The sequence below is a fragment of the Notolepis coatsorum genome (assembly GCF_963971535.1).
Source record: "Notolepis coatsorum genome assembly, chromosome: 13".
Taxonomy (NCBI): Eukaryota; Metazoa; Chordata; class Actinopteri; order Aulopiformes; family Paralepididae; genus Notolepis; species Notolepis coatsorum.
In genome coordinates, this window is record NC_140177.1 from 40094996 (window position 1) to 40113095 (window position 18100).

The 18100-nt window shown below is 43.8% G+C and overlaps 1 protein-coding gene across 1 annotated transcript in view; it reads left to right on the forward strand.

The window, feature by feature from the left end:
• The window catches only part of LOC311238982 (kinesin-associated protein 3-like), an 81243-nt gene that overhangs the window by 19409 nt on the left and 43734 nt on the right, over positions 1-18100 (forward strand). Inside the window, 7 exon segments of the mRNA XM_084327196.1 lie at positions 5400-5455; positions 6518-6659; positions 11467-11566; positions 11806-11938; positions 12409-12496; positions 15289-15467; positions 17500-17662. Coding sequence (XP_084183322.1) covers positions 5400-5455; positions 6518-6659; positions 11467-11566; positions 11806-11938; positions 12409-12496; positions 15289-15467; positions 17500-17662 — 861 coding nt within the window.

The window sequence follows — 18100 nt, forward strand, 5'->3', positions numbered from 1 at the left end:
CGTGCACAGTGTGCGTGTCGTGTGTGTGTTCATGTGTGCTTGTGTGTGGACAGTTCAATGTTCTGAGCACTCAATGTTCATTGTTCATGGCTCTGATGGCCTGGGGGAAGAAGCTGAGCCTAAGCCGCTCTGTCCTAGTAGCTGGGGTTCGCAGGCGTCTGCCTGACCTCAGCAGCTGAAACAGGCTGTTATTGGGGTGGTGAGGGTCTTTCATTATCCTGCAGGCTCTGGATTTGCACCTCTTGTTGTATAGAACCTGCAGGGGGGGTAGTGCAATACCCGTGGTACGCTCGGCTGAGCGCACCACTCTCTGTAGGGCCTTCTTGTCCTGTGCCGTGCTGTTTCCATACCAGGCAGTGATGTTTCCGGTCAGGATGCTCTCTACAGCTCCTGAGTAGAAGGACTGGAGTATCTTCCCCGATACTCTGAACTTCCTTAACTGTCTCAGGTGGTAGAGATGCTGTTTCGCCTTCTTTACTACTGTGTCTATGTGTGTTGACCATGTCAGGTCCTCTGAGATGTGGACCCCCAGGTACTTGAAGCTGCTCACCCTGTCCACGGTAGCCCCGTTAATCATCAGTGGTGTGTGCGTCTCCTGCTGTCCTCTCCTATAATCCACGATCAGCTCCTTGGTCTTACCAATGTTCAGGAGCAGGCTGTTGTCCTGGCACCAGCGTTCCAGTACCTCAACCTCCTCCCGGTAGGCCTTCTCGTCGTTGTCCGAGATCAGCCCCACCACCACCGTGTCATCTGCGAACTTCACTATGGAGTTGGAGCTGAACTTGGCCACACAGTCGTGTGTGTAGAGTGAGTACAGCAGGGGGCTCAGAACACAGCCCTGGGGGGACCCGATGCTCAGGGTGATGGTGTTGGAGGTCTGACCCCCCACCCTGACCGCCTGGGGTCTTTCGCTCAGAAAGTCCAGTACCCAGGCGCTCAGGGCGGAGCTCAGACCTAGCTCGATCAGCTTGTCCACCAGTCTGGTGGGGACTATGGTGTTGAACGCTGAGCTGTAGTCAATGAACAACAGTCTCACATAGCCCCCCCTTCTGACGGTCAAGGTGCGAGAGGGTGCTGTGCAGTACCTGGGAGACCGCGTTGTCGGTGGACCTGTTTGTCCTGTATGCAAATTGCATAGGGTCCATATCACTGGGGAGGGAGGCACAAATGTGGTCCTTGACCAGCCTCTCGAAACATTTCATGACCACAGAGGTGAGTGCCACCGGTCTGTAGTCATTTGGACATGCTGGGGAGGGTTTCTTCGGCACAGGGATGATGGTAGACATCTTGAAGCAGGCAGGGACCACTGACTCCGCCAGTGATTGATTAAATATGGCGGTGAACACAGGGGCCAGCTGGTTGGCACAGGTCTTGAGTATACGTCCTGTTATGCCATCTGGGCCAGCAGCCTTCCTGGTGTTCACCTGCATAAATGCTCTTCTCACACTGTGTTCCGACAACGAGAGAGCGTCCCCCCCCCCTCGCGGTTGCCCCCCCCCCTCCACAACAGCCGGCGCGCCAGTGACGTCACTAGCCGGAGAGCCAGCAGCGCCACTGTCTACACCAAACCGAGCGTAGAAGATGTTGAGCTTGTCCGCGAGGGAGGCGTCGTCGCTCCCCATTGAGGGGGCGCTGACTTTATAGTCAGTTATTGTCTTCAGTCCCTGCCATAATCCTCTTGTGTCGTTTTGTGCCATTTGTGTCTCCAGTTTATCAGCATATGTCCTCTTAGCAAGTTTGACAGCCTTGCGTAGAGTATAGACTGAAGCCTTATACTCCTCCATGTTTCCTGACTCTCTACCCAGGTTGTAGGCGGTGGTACGAGAGTTCAGAGCTGCTCTAATAGTGCTATCCACCCACGGTTTCTTGTTTGGGAAAATCCGCACCGTTTTCCTGGGGACAATACCATCGGCTATTGTTGTGATGTAGCACACCACTGTGTCTGCTAGCTCACTGACGTCACTGGCGCTTCCTTTGAACATATCCCAAACCGTGTCTGCAAGCACGTCCTGGAGCGTGGCCTCTGATTCGTCGGTCCACTTCTTTGTCTCACGTGACACAACGGCGTCACGTGATCTCTGTTGATATGCCGGAAATAGCAAGATGGAGTCATGATCGCTCGAGCTTGTGGACCCCGTTAATGGCGGAGCGGCTACTGCCTTGTAACCGGCTTTGAACGGGGAATAACAGTGGTCGAGTGTGTTTTTCCCTCTGGTGGAGCAAGCGATGTGCTGAAAAAAGGACGGCATCACTTTCTTCAGATTGGCCTGGTTGAAATCGCCGGCCACTACCATCGCTGCGTCTGGGTGTTTAATCTGGTGTCTGTTGAGATGATCGTGTAGTTCGCCCAGCGCTTTGCCCGTATTCGCGTGTGGGGGGATATACACGGCAGTCATGACGACCGCGGTGAATTCCCTCGGGAGGTGAAACGGACGACATAGGATAGAAAGATGTTCCAAGTCCGGCGAACGCTGTGGCGTCCTTGACGAAGACGGACAGGAGCACTTGGATTGGTCCCCTGGCGCGGCTCACGTTGACGCCTGTCTGCTCCCGGCTGCCCTTGGGGGGGAAGGAAGACGGGATGGGTTAATCGCAGAGACGAATCGCATCGGCGATCCTAAAGAGACAATGCATGCGTGTGTGTTCCGCTGTGTGTGCTAAACTAACCGCTGTGTGTACCGCTAAAAAACATTGAGTGTTGTTGCATGCAGAATAAAGACCTCTGCAACAGGTCCTGCATTATTATTATTATTATGTTGGCCGCACCAAACGGCGCTTACAGGACTGCCTTAGTGAGCATAAATATGCAGCTAAGGTTCAAAACTGTGACTATGCTATGGTCAAACATTATATGGATAAACATGCTGACGGTTCCATTTCTTTTACAGCTCTAAGAATCGACCATGCCCCCCTCAAACCTCGAAGAGGGGATAGAGAGAGAGCACTGAATCAATTAGAGAGTCGCTGGATATACAGACTTAAAGCCATGTCTTATCCAGGGATAAATGATACCATAGATATGGTTTCCTTTTTGTAAATATGGGAGTATCTTTTGTTGGTGTTTTGCTATTCTAGTTTAAAAATGTATATATGTATATGAAGAGTTATGTAACTATGGGTTACATGTCAGTCTTGGACTCTAGATTTTGGAGGACCTCTGGAGTCTAGAGGTGTTGGATTCTTCGGTATACATCTCGTCATCTCCTTTGTGACTCTCCCTGTTCTGCGTTGTGTTTGTTTCAATACTTCACATTGGCTGTCACCCACTGTATCAACCCCTGTTAGTACATCCTTTAGTCATAATAAACGACACTGCAACGTGATCTCTTTCCTTAGATCCTCATGTTTATTTTCATAAACATAGCCTCTGTACCAGATGGAAACACCGTTCTGTAATGTCCTTGACCAGTCTTTGAAGGAAAACTAAATTCATTATTCTCCACCGTCTCTTCTCTCATGAGTCCACTGGTTCTGGGCCTCGTTGTAGCGATGCATGATGTGATGATGTGGCATATTTCCCCTCCCCCACCCAGCGGGGGTGAGGAGGGATGAAAGTCTCTGATCAACGTGTCTGCTCGTCTGTGCTTTGCATCTCAGTCTAACTTACCCCGGAAGGAACTCACACCTCATAACATTCTCACCATAGCAACGGGCCCCCGCCCCCTCTCCTCGTTACTACGTGACATGCAGTCTTTGACAACGGCTCTTTGACCCAAATCACTATAGCAACGGCGATGTTGATATTACCGTCCCTCTTACCCCAAACAAACGCTGTGGCACTTTCTCCAGATCGAGTAACCTTGATGCTGTGGCTATCAGCTGTTGATGTTAACAGCACAGCCCGAATCCTCATCTGCTGCTGACACACACTGACTGCCGGCTACTTTTAAGATCTATAGATCCGTCTGAGTAGATGCTGTCACCCACCGATATATATACATTATATACACATTGAAAAACATAGATTCCTTCAAGAGACATATGCAATTGTGACAGCTGGACCTCAGGCTGATTAGGTGCTCACACCTGAGCTTGATAGAGCAATTAGCACAGCCTCCATTTTTGAATATAGCTCAGTTCACCCATTTGTTTGTTCGTATGCCCTGAAGAAGGCCGATAGAGAGGCCAAAACATGTTGGTGTTTTTGTTATTGTTCTAAAATGAACTAAGCGATATATTAACACTTTTGCGGCCACTGGGATCCGTCTAATCTCACTCTATACGGCCAGCTTATCATAACAACCTTTCATTGTGCGTGAGGCTGTTTGTTGAGCTAAATCTATACTTTATATTATTGCTATCTGTCCATTGTCATTGTCAATTGACACTATAAACCATCCCTTCAATATGCCTTAAAGAAATTATTTTTTCATCAATACATTCCCATTTTATAGCGTCGTGAATATGAACTATATACCGGAATGTTCTGGGGTATTTCCTGGAAGGCGAGATACAAGGCACTAAGCTAATAACGTTAAATCGAATGGCGTTTCCGCTATACACAAGCTAGAGCTAAAACTCAAAATGCATATTATCGGTATCATGGTCCACCATGAATGCATGAAAGGGGGGGGGGGGGCGGGGGACGTCGTTTCTGATGATTGATTACCAATAACGGCATTAGCCTCAGTACCCTCATACGCTGACCGGGTGGTTGGCTATCAAAGCAAGGCCCGATCGGGCTGTAATCTACGTGAAAAAGCTCTTACCGTGGGCCGATTGGATCCCAAACAGGATTTCCCAGTTATCGATCGTCATCTGGTAGATCGATATGTCCATTGTCTGATGCTATATTCCTTTACTGCATACTGAATTCAGCGTCCCAAAAAGTATTCCAAGCTACATGCTATAGGCATAGCTTTAGGCTAACAAAAAAGTCCACCCATGATAAAAAAAATAAAAACACAGGCCTGTAACCGGGAACACTGCATTATCAAGACAGCGCCCCTACGAGGATCTGGCCGGTAATGCACTTTTCCGAATTCCAAGAGTAGGGTAAATCTGCAGTGCCGCTCTGTGATATTGAGTAGGATATTACAATGGAATAAAAGCCAAAACAACCTTACCACGTATATATACGTGGTTGGCCCTCAAGCGTTGGATCCGAAACACGTATATATACGTGGTTGGCCACGAATGTGTTAAAGCTTTTTTATACATGAAGAGTGCCTGGAACTTCTTTGTTTTTTCAACTTAATATGGACTATTGATCTATTTGTGACGTGAAATAAATCTTGGCCCGCTACCAGGCCGATCGGGCTTAAGAGGTTACGGTTTTATTCAGGATAAGGTGTTTCTTCATATCCTGATCACTAATATCTCTGTGTATATATACAGTATATACATGCATACATACATACAGTGTGTGTTACTATAAACCATGCTGTGTGTGTTTCCAGTGGAGAGGAGTGAGCAGAGGGAAGTCAGAGAACTGACTCCATTTGATGGCGTGGAGGTACTAATACACAATTATTACTACACTAATACACACTATTACTACACAAATACACACTATTGCTACACAAATACACACTGTAGAGCCTTTACCTATAAGCCTACTGCGAGGGCAAGTGGGCTGAGTTGAGTTACGCGTGCTTGAAGAATTCAATGTCCAGAGTGCTCGTATCATTTTGGATATGCCAATCCATTTATTGACCATTATCAACCAAAAAATATATACGAAACTCTTTTTACAAATAACACTGAACGCCGACCTATACAGCACATCAACACGAACACGGTCAAAAACTGTTTGGCTATTCCCCTTGCACACCGTCACCCACTGATCAGTATAAATGGGTAACCACCCCCTGTGGTGGTTGCCATGGTGACTGATAATGCCACACCTCTGCACCGTGAGTTAAAATAAAACAAAATAAACAGAGGCATTTTGGCTCCAACACACACTATTACTACACTAATACACACTACACTAATACATACTATTATTACACTAATACACACTATTACTACACTGATGCAAACTATTACTACACTGATGCACACTATTACTACACTAATACACACTATTACTACACGAATACACACTATTACTACACTGATGCACACTATTACTACACTAATACACACTATTACACACTATTATTATACTGATGCACACTTACTACACTGATACACACTAATACACACTAATACACATTATTACTACACTAATACATACTATTACTACACTAATACAAACTACACTAATACACACTATTACTACACTAATACATATTATTACTACACTAATACATACTATTACTACACTAATACACACTACACTAATACACACTATTACTACACTAATACACTAATACACACTATTTACACTAATACACACTATAACTACATTATTACTATAATACACGCTATTACTACACTAATACATTATTACTACACTAATACACAGTATTACTACACTAGTACACAGCATTACTACACTAATGTACAGTATTACTACACTAATACAGTCTTACTATTGTGTGTGTGTGTGTGTGTGTGTGTGTGTGTGTAGGTGAATGAAGAGGCTAGTATCACCAGGGTTGATGACTATGTGGAGCTGCTGTATGAAGGACTTCCTGAGAAGATCCGAGGCTCCACCCTCATTCTGCAGCTGGCCCGTAACCCTGACAACCTGGAGGAACTGCTGCATAATGGTATGACTTCCTGGTGAGAGAGATGTTTGCAGTCCAGAAGTGGTGAGTGAGCGAGTCCAGGTTATGGAAAGGTAGGTGCTAGATCACACAGGGTCGAAGGCAGGTGCTAGATCACACTGGGTCGAAGGCAGGTGTTAGATCACACAGGGTCGAAGGCAGGTGCTAGATCACACTGGGTCGAAGGCAGGTGCTAGATCACACTGGGTCGAAGGCAGGTGCTAGATCACACTGGGTCGAAGGCAGGTGCTAGATCACACTGGGTCGAAGGCAGGTGCTAGATCACACACCTTAAAAGTTGTTTATACAGTTAGTTGACATTTCTTTATTGGGAATAACCCCTTGAGATGAAACCATCTCGTTTTCAAGGGTGTCCGCAAAGACAAAATACAGAGTCATTTGACAATCTTATATAACAAAAACAACAAACGACAATCAACAAATAACAAACAAAAAAGAGAAAACAAAACAGAAACAAAAAACAACAAAATAACAGAGTAAGCAATGCCAGCCAAGAAAATTATACAAAATAAAAAAGCATATAACCGATTCACGGCCAACCACGTGTATATATATACGTGATTGGGGCGCCATCCTTTGAAGGCCAACCACGTATATATACGTTGTAAACTCTGTTTTGCTTTTATTCCATTTTAATATCCTACTCAATGTCACATAGCTGTATTTTGGCTGGAAACGGCATATCGGGACTCCGAAAGTGCAGTACCGGCCAGATCCTGGTATTGTCGCTGTCTCGATAATGCAGTTTCCCCTGTTGCAGACCGGGTGTCACTTTTTTTTTGCTCCGGGTTAGCTTTTCTGTTAGCCTAAAGCTATGGCTTTACCAGATCGCCTGGAATACTTTTTGCGACGCCAAATTCAGTATGCAGTAAAGGAATATAGCATCAGCCAATGGACATAATCGATCTACCAGATGGCGATCAAATAACTGGGAAATTCTTTTTCGAATCCAACCGGCCACAGGTAAGAGCGATTTGACGTCAATTTCAGTCTGATCGGGCCTTGTTCTCATAGCCATCCACCCGGTCAGCGTATGATGTTGCAATAACGAATGCCGTTATTGGTAATCAATAATCAGAAACGCCCCCCCCCCCCCCCCCTTTCATGCATTCATGGTGGAACATAATACCGATCATAATGCATTTAGATTTTTAACTCTAGCTTGTGTAGGGCCGAAACGCCATCGATTTAACGTTATTAGCTTAGCGACCTATAACTAGCTTTGCAGGAATTACCCCAGACCATTGCGGTATATAGTTCATATTCACAACGCTATAAAACGGGAGCGTATTGATGATTTTTTTTTTCTTTATGGCATATTGAAGGGAAGGTTTATACTGTCAATTGACAATGACAATGGACACATAGCAATAATATAAAATATAGATTTAGCTCTACAAACAACCTCACGCACAGTAAACACTTGTAATGAAAAGCTGGCCTCATAGAGTGGGATTAGATGGGCTCCAATGGCCCCAAATGTGATAACAGTAACATGTCAACAATGACAAGAACATGAACTGCAACAACACCAGCAATGGTTCATCTATCTCTTATTATGCTATTGAGGTCCAAAGTAGGGCTGGACTGTATGGTCTAAAATTTATATCACGGTATAATTTGAAGCATAGTCGGTAACGGTATATATCACGGTATATTCATTTATCTTAAAATGTCTATATAAATTCTTCTGAAGGGGTAAAACACTGGTATGGCAGCTATTACTGTACTCTTGTATTACTAAGGCATATTTCACATAGTACAGAGGTATTTTAAGAACATTTATTGTGCAAAACTGCAATAGAAAAATGCAAAACCTTTTCTCAAGTTACTTCCATCTCTGAAAAACTGAAAATAAAAACTACAGCAGGACAGGAGGTTTCTTTCCCTCAAACAACTCAAACACAATACAACTCCAACATAACTTAACTTTAGTGTACATGTTTGACAACGTAGAGAGAGAGCGAGAGAGCGTGATGTAATAGGTTTGAGTTTGAGGTTTGAGCTTCCTAAGATGCCGTAGGTGATGATTGTCAACACACAGTTGGAAACAGGAGCAGCCTGATGGATAAAGCGATATAAAGAAACTAATAGCCAAATAAATGTGAAGTTATCTTTGAACCTCTGTTGTCAAGCCTTGTCAATATACCCCCCCCCCCCCCTTTCTTACTAATGGAACTGGTGCCGCAGAGTCACGTTTGAACGTTAGCTTAGCGGCTAAATCTAAATCAAGTCTCCTCTCAGCCTCCTTAGCCAAATTGAAATGCCCAAACTATATGGCAAGGTCCGTGAGCAAGTGGAGAAAAACTCAGTACAATTAAACACTATGCAACGACCAGTGCAAACGTTGAGTGAATCGTCAAGTAACGTTAACGTCATTGCTACTGCTGTGACTTAGCTGCTCTATACCGGTCACAAGGTATAGTCAAAATCCATACCGTAGCGCAAATTCATACCGTTTATACCGTATACCGTTTATACCATCCACCCCTAGTCCAAAGCATAAGCAGGTAGTCTCACCGTGAGAGGACAACATAGTTTTAAACAATTTAAAAGATGATGTTGAACGGATGTGGACAGGTAGATTATTTCAGTCGGATGGAGCTTTAAACATAAAAGATTTTTTACCAGCTGATTTAAAGGTTTTTGGAACAGAAAAAAAGTGAGTACAATGACGAAGTTGATAATTAGAAGTGGAAGGTACCATATACTGTTTAAGGTATTTAGGATAATTAAAATAAATGCATTTAAAAATAAACTGTAACCAATGTTGTTGTCTTATTGTGGGAGAAGGGAAGTTGAGATTTTCATACATAATACAATGATGAGTGTTATATGAACAGCCAAGAACAAATCTGCATATACTGTACGATTATAGATGGTGTTAAGCGGAACAAGGGTAGTTTTCGCTGCAATCATATAGACTATATCAGCATAGTCCATTATGAGTAGTATGAGTTGAGAGATTAGCTTTTTTCAAACCGTAAATGTAAAACTATTTCTATTGCCGTAAAGAACACCCATACTAAAGTAAATTTTCCTCATGATGGTAGGTAGGTAGGTATTTATTTAGACAACAAACATATACAGATCACATGAGTATTTGCTTTGTCAGGGATAGAAACGAAAAGCCGAGACTTATTTCCATCGTTGTCCCTGGAGTCAAGGATGCTTTGTTCATACACACACAACTCATTACAGTAATATTTCACAATCATTACATTTGATAGTAATAATGGTACAATCATTAATTAATACAAACATGCGCATTTGTTGAGACATGAAATATGTGTATTCCCGCTGCCGTGTTTAGCGCGGAGCACCCTGAGGGGCGGGAGGGAGGAAGGAAAGTTTGTCAGATCCACCGTTAGAGAACCGGAAGGGGCGGGGATGTGGGATTGACTACAATGCCGTCATTGGGGGTGGGACTTGGCAATGAGACAGTCACTTTGGCACCCCTCCAGCACTCGTACACGTGGGAGGGGGAATTGGGTGTCATGTTATCTGTATGACATTTGAAAGATAGTTGTTGATCAAGCCATACACCAAGGTATTTGAAGTGTTCAACTCTAAGCAGTGATGTACCGTCATGACAAGTAATATTATAAGGTAGATTTTCTGTTTAGATGTAATATTCTGAGAAGTACCAAAGAGCATTGCATAGGTTTTTGTTTTATTGAGGATTAATTTGTTAGCTGCAAGCCAGCATTGAAGACCATTGAAGTTTGATTGTAAAATTGACAGTATTTTTGACAAGTTAGTTTGTGATGTGTAAAAACTGTATCATCTGCGTAGAGTTGAACACTACATTCAGAAAAAATTCAAGGAAGGTCATTGATGAAAATAGAAAACAAAAGTGGACCTAAAGTTGAGCCTTGCGGCACACCTCGTTGCTGCACAGTTAAACTTGAGTTGTTACCTTGTATTCCAACACAATGTTTTCTGTTGTGTAGGTAGGAATTAAACCACAGTAGAGCATTACGGGAAAGACCAATAGAGTACAGTTTGTCCAAGAGAAGATAGTGATCGACCAGATCAAATGCTTTCATCAATAAAGATTGCTCCTGTAATTTTGCCGTTATCAGATGCATAGAATATGTCATTTGTGAGTTTTAATAAAGCAGTGGTTGTAGAGTGATCTGAACGAAAACCGGACTGGTAAGGAGATAAAATATTGTATTTGGTGAGATAGTTGGACAATTGTTTGTAGATACATTTTTCAAAAATCTTTGCTATAGAGCAGATTATGGAAATGGTCTGTAGTTGTTGGGATCCAATTCACTGCCAGTTTTGTGCAACGGAGTGATACGTGAGCATTTCCAAATAGAGGGTATTTCATAAGTAGATAAAGACAAATTAAAAAGATCACAGAGTGGATACATCAGGATATGTGAAGCTAGTTTGAGAAATTTGTTTTCAATGCCATCTAACCCAGGGCTGCTGCTCACAGTACACCTATCCGAACCCTAACAGGGCTTTACCAGGATTTTCAAACAAGATGGAGTCTGAACTAGGGGGTGGTCCAGAGGGGGTGGGTGGTTGGACACTGCTTCTCGTCTGGGAGGCAAAATAATTAGCAATAAAGAAAGACATTTACTGTAATTTCCTGCAACTTAAAAACACAATTTAGTTCCAAATAAGTTGTTTATTTAAGTGTAGTGTATAAGGACATAACATAGTTTAACGTTGCTATAGGGAAAGCCCTGCCTAACCATAACCACTACCACCACCACTGCTACTACCACCACCACCACTACTGGTGGTAAACATTTTGTGTGTGTGTCTGTAGAGACAGCTCTAGGGGCGCTGGCCAGGGTGTTGAGAGAGGACTGGAAGCAGAGTGTGGAGCTGGCCACCACCATTATCTACATCTTCTTCTGCTTCTCCAGGTACACACACACACACACACTCACACTCACACACACACTCTCACACACTCACACCTCTCTCAGCCTTGAGGAGGGGATATTGTTCAGACTAGTGTTTGTATGAATTCCTTCTGTTTGATCAAACAAATTCTTTGTACTGACCTCCGATCAGCCACCCATTTTGAATCATCTCCTCTCCTCCCTGCTCCCCCTCCACTCCCCTCCTCCTCTCTCCTCCCCTCCCCTCCTCTCCCCTCTAGTTTCTCTCAGTTCCACAGTGTGGTCAGTCATTACAAGGTTGGAGCGTTATGTATGAGCGTGTTGGAACACGAGTTGAAGAGATACGACATCTGGCAGGAAGAACTGCAGAAGAAGAACAAGGCTTATATCCTTTGTCCTCCTGTCTCTCTGTCTCCTCCTGTCTTTCTGTCTGTCTCCTCTTTCTCTTTCTGTCTCCTCTTTCTCTTTCTGTCTTGTTTGTCTCCTCTCTCTCTGTCTGTCTCCTCTCTCTCTCTCTTTCTGTCTCCTCTCTTTCTGTCTCCCCCTGTCTCTCTGTCTCCTCCTGTCATTATGTCTCCTCTCTCTCTCTTTCTGTCTCCTCCCTCTCCTTCTGTCTCCTCTCTTCTGTCTCCTCTCTCTCTCTTTCTGTCTCCTCTCTCCTCTCTTTCGGCCTCCTCTCTTTCTATCTCCTCTCTTTCGGTCTCTTCTCTCTCTCTTTCTGTCTCTCTTTCTGTCTCCTCCACCTCTTCTGTCCCCTCATGTCTTTTCTGTTGTCTTGAAGCAGAGTGGTTGCTTTTTTATTTGTGTGTGTGTGTGTGTGTGTGTGTGTGTGTTCCTTAACCTGTCATGTACGTGGGGCAGAGCCAGAAAACGGCACCCTGAGACGGGACCAGGAAAAGGCCCACAGGAAGTACCAAGGCCTTCTGGGTAAACAGGAACAGCTGCTCAGAGGTAGGAGGGGCTTAAAGTATTGTTAGTTAATACAGTAGTATAACTCTGAATAGAATGGATTATACAGTCGATACACTATTAAACCCCAAGGTCCCAGTCAAGAGCTGCACAGCTGATAGGCAGACTGGATTTTGGACCCTTTCATGCACACGCGAAAAAGTGAGCGCATGTGTAATCAGCCATACAGATCATGGTTCAGGACTGGGTTAGGGTTACAGATGGTTCAGGACTGGGTTAGTGTTACAGAAACGTTCGTTATACAAGTATCCGCAAGAGAAATTTCAAAGGTACTCGCAGTTGCACGAGGGTCTTGGACAGAGAAACGCAATGGTTTGAAAGCTCTGCGTTGCTAATAAACATTTTAAATAATTTTTATAAACATGTAAACAGCTAATAACGTATGGCTGCTCTCCCCCGAACGCCGCAATGAGGAGTAGGGTATATCCGCACTGCTGTCTCGGTGATGTTTACACATTTATAAAAATGATTTAAAATAGCGGCTGGGTGGGGCAGCGGACATTGCGCTCGTCACTAATGCAAGAGACACCGGGTTCGACTCCGGCTGTCGGCGTTGCCTCCGGCTTGGGCCAGACGTCAAACTAACTCAATTGGCAGAGTTAGCGGGTGAAAGTCGATGGGTGGTAATCTGGACGTTGTGGACAGCGACTCCTACAGGTCGGTTTGGGACGCCTGCACAGCAGAGACAGGAAATGGCGGGGGTAGTGTGAGCCTCCCACACATTACACCTCGCCAATGAGAGTCCGCGCTGGCAGGTTTGATCAGCTCCTACATTGAGGAACATGTAGTGTAATCCAGTCCTGAGAGCAGGTTTGATAAACTCCTACATTGAGGAACATGTAGTGTAATCCAGTCCTGAGAGCAGGTTTGATCAGCTCCTACATTGAGGAACATGTAGTGTGATCCAGTCCTGAGAGCAGGTTTGATCAGCTCCTACATTGAGGAACATGTAGTGTAATCCAGTCCTGAGAGCAGGTTTGATCAGCTCCTACATTGAGGTCTAGTAATGAAGTAATGTGACTGTACATTACTTCATTACTAGACCTCAATGTAGGAGCAAACCTGCCAGCGCGGACTCTCATTGGCGAGGTGTAATGTGTGGGAGGCTCACACTACCCCCGCCAGATCCCTTCCTTGCTGAGCAGGCACCCCGACCGACCTGTAGGAGTCGCTGTTTACAATGACCAGGATACATACCCCACCGGCTTCCCACCCGTAAGTTGGTAATTTCGGAGCAGTTTGTAAATGAACATGCCAATACAATGATGGGTAATGTCAGTAAGACATTGAAGAGCAGAGTGATATATGTATTGTATGTATCACCAGTAAGACATCTAAGAGCAGAGTGATATATGGACTGCCGTTATCAACAGTAATACATCTAAGAGCAGAGTGATATATAGCATCTAAGGGCTTAAGGGTAACAGCAGCATGCCTATATACTGTACTACATCACCATAATCCAAGACGGAGAGTAATACAGTTTTAACAATTATATCTCTACCGGGTGTCAGCATTGCCTCCGGCTTGGGCCGGCCGTCATACTGGCTCAATTGGCAGAGTCAGCGGGTGGAAGTCAATGGGTGGTATTCTAGATGTTGTGGACAGCGACTCCTACAGGTCGGTTGGGGGACGCCTGCACAGCAGAGACATGAAATAGCGGGGGTAGTGTGAGCCTCCCACACGTTACACCTCGCCAATGAGAGTCCGCGCTGGCAGGTGAAAAGATGTGACAGGCTGCCTCCTCGTGTACCGGAGGGGACACGTGATGCAAGGCTTCTATCCTCCCTACAACCGATCAGTGGGGGTATATCCGAGCAACGTTCAAGACAGGGGAGGGGAGAATTGGAAACACGAAATTGGGATGGGAGAAAAATAGAAAATAAGGAGAAAAAGTGGATACTTTTTTAAAAAATTATATCTCTACTAAATATGGGAAAGCAGGTTCTATAGCTATAAAGAAATACAAGTTTCCTTCAAACTTTAAAAGTTACTTTATCATCAATCCAGACGCCTAAATATTTATAATGTGGGACTTTTTCAATAGCTGTACCGAATAAAGTGCTAATCTGAAGTTTGCTATAATTGATTTTCTTTGCTCTTGTGAATAGCATATATTTAGTTTTATCAGCATTTAACATAAGTTTGAAATCAATCAAGTGCCACTTAACGTTGCAGAAAGTTGACGTTTTTCAACAACACGATTGTATGGAGTCAGCCCAACAATACAAAATAGTGTCATCTGGTGGCCGGGTAGCGCAGCGGACTAAGCGCCTGCCTACCACCGCAGAGACACTGGGATCGAATCCAGCTGTCAGCGGTACCTCCGGCTTGGTCGGTCGTCCATACTAACACAATTGGCAGTGTTAGCGGGTGGGAAGCCGGTGGGGTATGTATCCTGGTCATTGTAAACAGCGACTCCTACAGGTCGGTCGGGGTGCCTGCTCAGCAAGGAAGGGATCTGGGGGAGGTAGTGTGATCCTCCCACGCGTTACACTCCCCCAGTGAGAGTCCTCACTGTCGGGTGAAAAGAAGCGGCTGGCTGACTCCACATGTATCGGAGGAGGCATGTGATAGTCTTCAACCCTCCCTAGGCCGGCAAGTGGGGGGAAAATGCACGCAACGACCAGGAAGGGAATTGGCATAATGACTAAATTGGGATGGGAGAAAAATACAGATAAAAGGGGGAGAAAAAATACATAAAAAAAAAAATAGTGTCATCTACGTAAAGATGGACATTACAGTTATTTATCTCTCTCTCCTGTGCTGAACAGTGTCTCTCTACCTGCTGTTGAACCTGGCTGAAGACACCCGTACAGAGCTGAAGATGAGGAATAAGAACATTGTTGGTCTGCTGGTCAAAGTTCTGGAGAGAGACGACCAAGAGCTACTGGTTCTAGTGGTGTCATTCCTCAAGAAACTATCCATCTTCCTAGAGAACAAGAACGATATGGTGAGAGAAAAAGGCAGACATAGAGAGAGAGAAAGAGAGAGGGAGATAGAGAGATAAAGGATAGATTGTTCTAGATAAAGGATAGATAGATTTTTCTAGATCAAGGATGGATTGTTCTAGAGAGGATGGATAAAATGTTCTAGATACAGGAAACGTCTAGATAAAGGATAGATTGTTCTAGATAAAGGATGGATATAATGTTCTAGATACAGGTGGGTTCTAGATAAAGGATAGATTGTTCTAGATAAAGGATGGATTGTTCTAAATAAAGGATGGATAGAATGTTCTAGATACAGGAGTTCTAGAATGGATCGTAGAACACGATGGATCTGGATCATGTTCTAGATAAAGGATAGATGGTGTTCTAGATAAAGGATAGATGGTGTTCTAGATAAAGGATGGATAGTGTTCTAGATAAAGGATGTTCTAGATACAGGAGTCTTTTAGATAAAGGATGGGTAGTGTTCTAGATCAGGGGTTCCCAAACTTTTCAGGCGTCAGAGAGCCGCGACCCCCACTATTATAGGAGGTAATTTTATTTTTATTTTTTTTAATAAATGGAAATGTATGGTTGAAACATGCACACGTTCAAACGCACACACACTAATAAGCATTGGAGGCTTTTAACCAGGGCCGGACTGGGGAAATCATTCAGGCCAGGAAATATAGTGCAAAATATAGCCCCAGTCAGGCCACTTTTTAAGCAGGGAGTCTGGGGGTCCCCCACCAGGACATTTCTTGTTACAAAGACTTCATTTCCTGCATTCTGGTGCAGGCATTTTTTTTATTTGTACCCTTTAAATGCCAGTGTTTGTGATGGCATGACAAATTATTGTTAAAAAACAGGCTAGCATATGTATGATTAGCAACAACACTGATTTTGATGGATTTTCAGTTTTTTTGTAATGTCAGATTGAAAATAATACAATCTTTTATTCAACTTCAGCCCTGATCATAACACCACATTAATTTTATAATTCTAACCCTTTAAATGCCAGTGTGTGTGATGGCATATATTTGCAATATATCAAATGCAAAGTAGATTTTTCTGGGGGGGATTATTACAGGCTAGCATGTGTCAATGATTAGCAACAACAGTTTTTTGTAAGGGTCCCGCCTCCACCAATCACATGCGGATGGATAGTGTTCTAGATAATGGATGGATACTGCATGGATAGTGTTCTAGATAATGGATGGATACTGGATGGATAGTGTTCTAGATAATGGATGGATCGTGTTCTAGATAAAGGATGGATAGTGTTCTAGATAAAGGATGGATATTGTTGTAGATGAAGGAGTGTTCTAGAGAGAGAAAGAGAGAGGGAGACAGCGAGATAAAGGATATATTGTTCTAGACAAAGGATAGATTGATCTAGATAAAGGATGGATAGAATGTTCTAGATACAGGAGTATTCTAGATAAAGGGGGGATAGTGTTCTAGATAAAGGATGGATAGTGTTCAAGATAAAGGATGGATAGTAGGAGTGTAAAGGTACACGTATCCGTACCGAACCGTTTCAGTACTGGACCTTAGGTTCTGTACGGCTGTGTACCGAACGAATACACCGGTATGTTAACCACTAATGACCGCCCTACAAGTACAATTAGTTACTGCACACTACATCACCCCTGAGTGGAACATGGAAAGCCAAACTTTCCCCCACTGTACTGAAAACCTGTACCGAACCGTGACTTCAAACCGAGGTACGTACCGAACCGTGTTTTTTGTGTACCATTACACCCCTAATGGATAGTGTTCTAGATAAAGGATGGATAGTGTTCTAGATAAAGGGTTGACCGTGTTCTAGATAAAGGGTTGATTGTGTTCTAGATAAAGGGTTTATAGTGTTCTAGATAAAGGATGGATAGTGTTCTAGATAATGGATGGATAGTGTTCTAGATAAAGGATGGATAATGTTCTATATAAAGGATGGGTAGTGTTCTAGATAAAATATGGATAGTGTTTTAGATAAACAAGTGTGGTTCAATATGATTTACTTATGTGGGTTATTCTCTTCGCTCTGATTGGCAGGCTGAGGTAGATACGGTGGAGCGATTGGCCTGTCTAGTACCATGTGACCATGAGGACCTATTGAATCTGACGCTGCGTCTGCTGCTCAACCTGTCCTTCGACACGGGACTCCGAGCCAAGATGGTGGAGGCTGGACTACTGCCTAAACTCACGGCCTTACTAGGTACCCTAAAGTATAGGCTGGACTACAGCCAGGGGGGGGGGGGGGATATATATAATCTTATTTCAAAAATGTTATGCAGTCAGGCCACTGAACTTAGAAGCAGGCCAGGCCGATAGTTAGATAACCTATGTGGGGAACAACCAGGAGATCACTGCAACAGAGGGTAACGCAGTCTAAACTCACACAATTTGGAGAACTATCTCAGAATTATAAAATGAATTGAATATGTGGTGGTTATGATCAGGGCTGAAGTTGAATAAAAGATTTATGAAAGAAAAAGTGGTAAATTATTTCAACATAATATCTTTATGGCATTTTTGAAGAGGACAATTTTAAAATCCATCAAAATCAGTGTTGTTGCTAATTATTGACATATGCTAGCCTGTTTTTTTTTAACAATAATTTCTGATGCCATCACAAACACTGGCATTTAAAGGG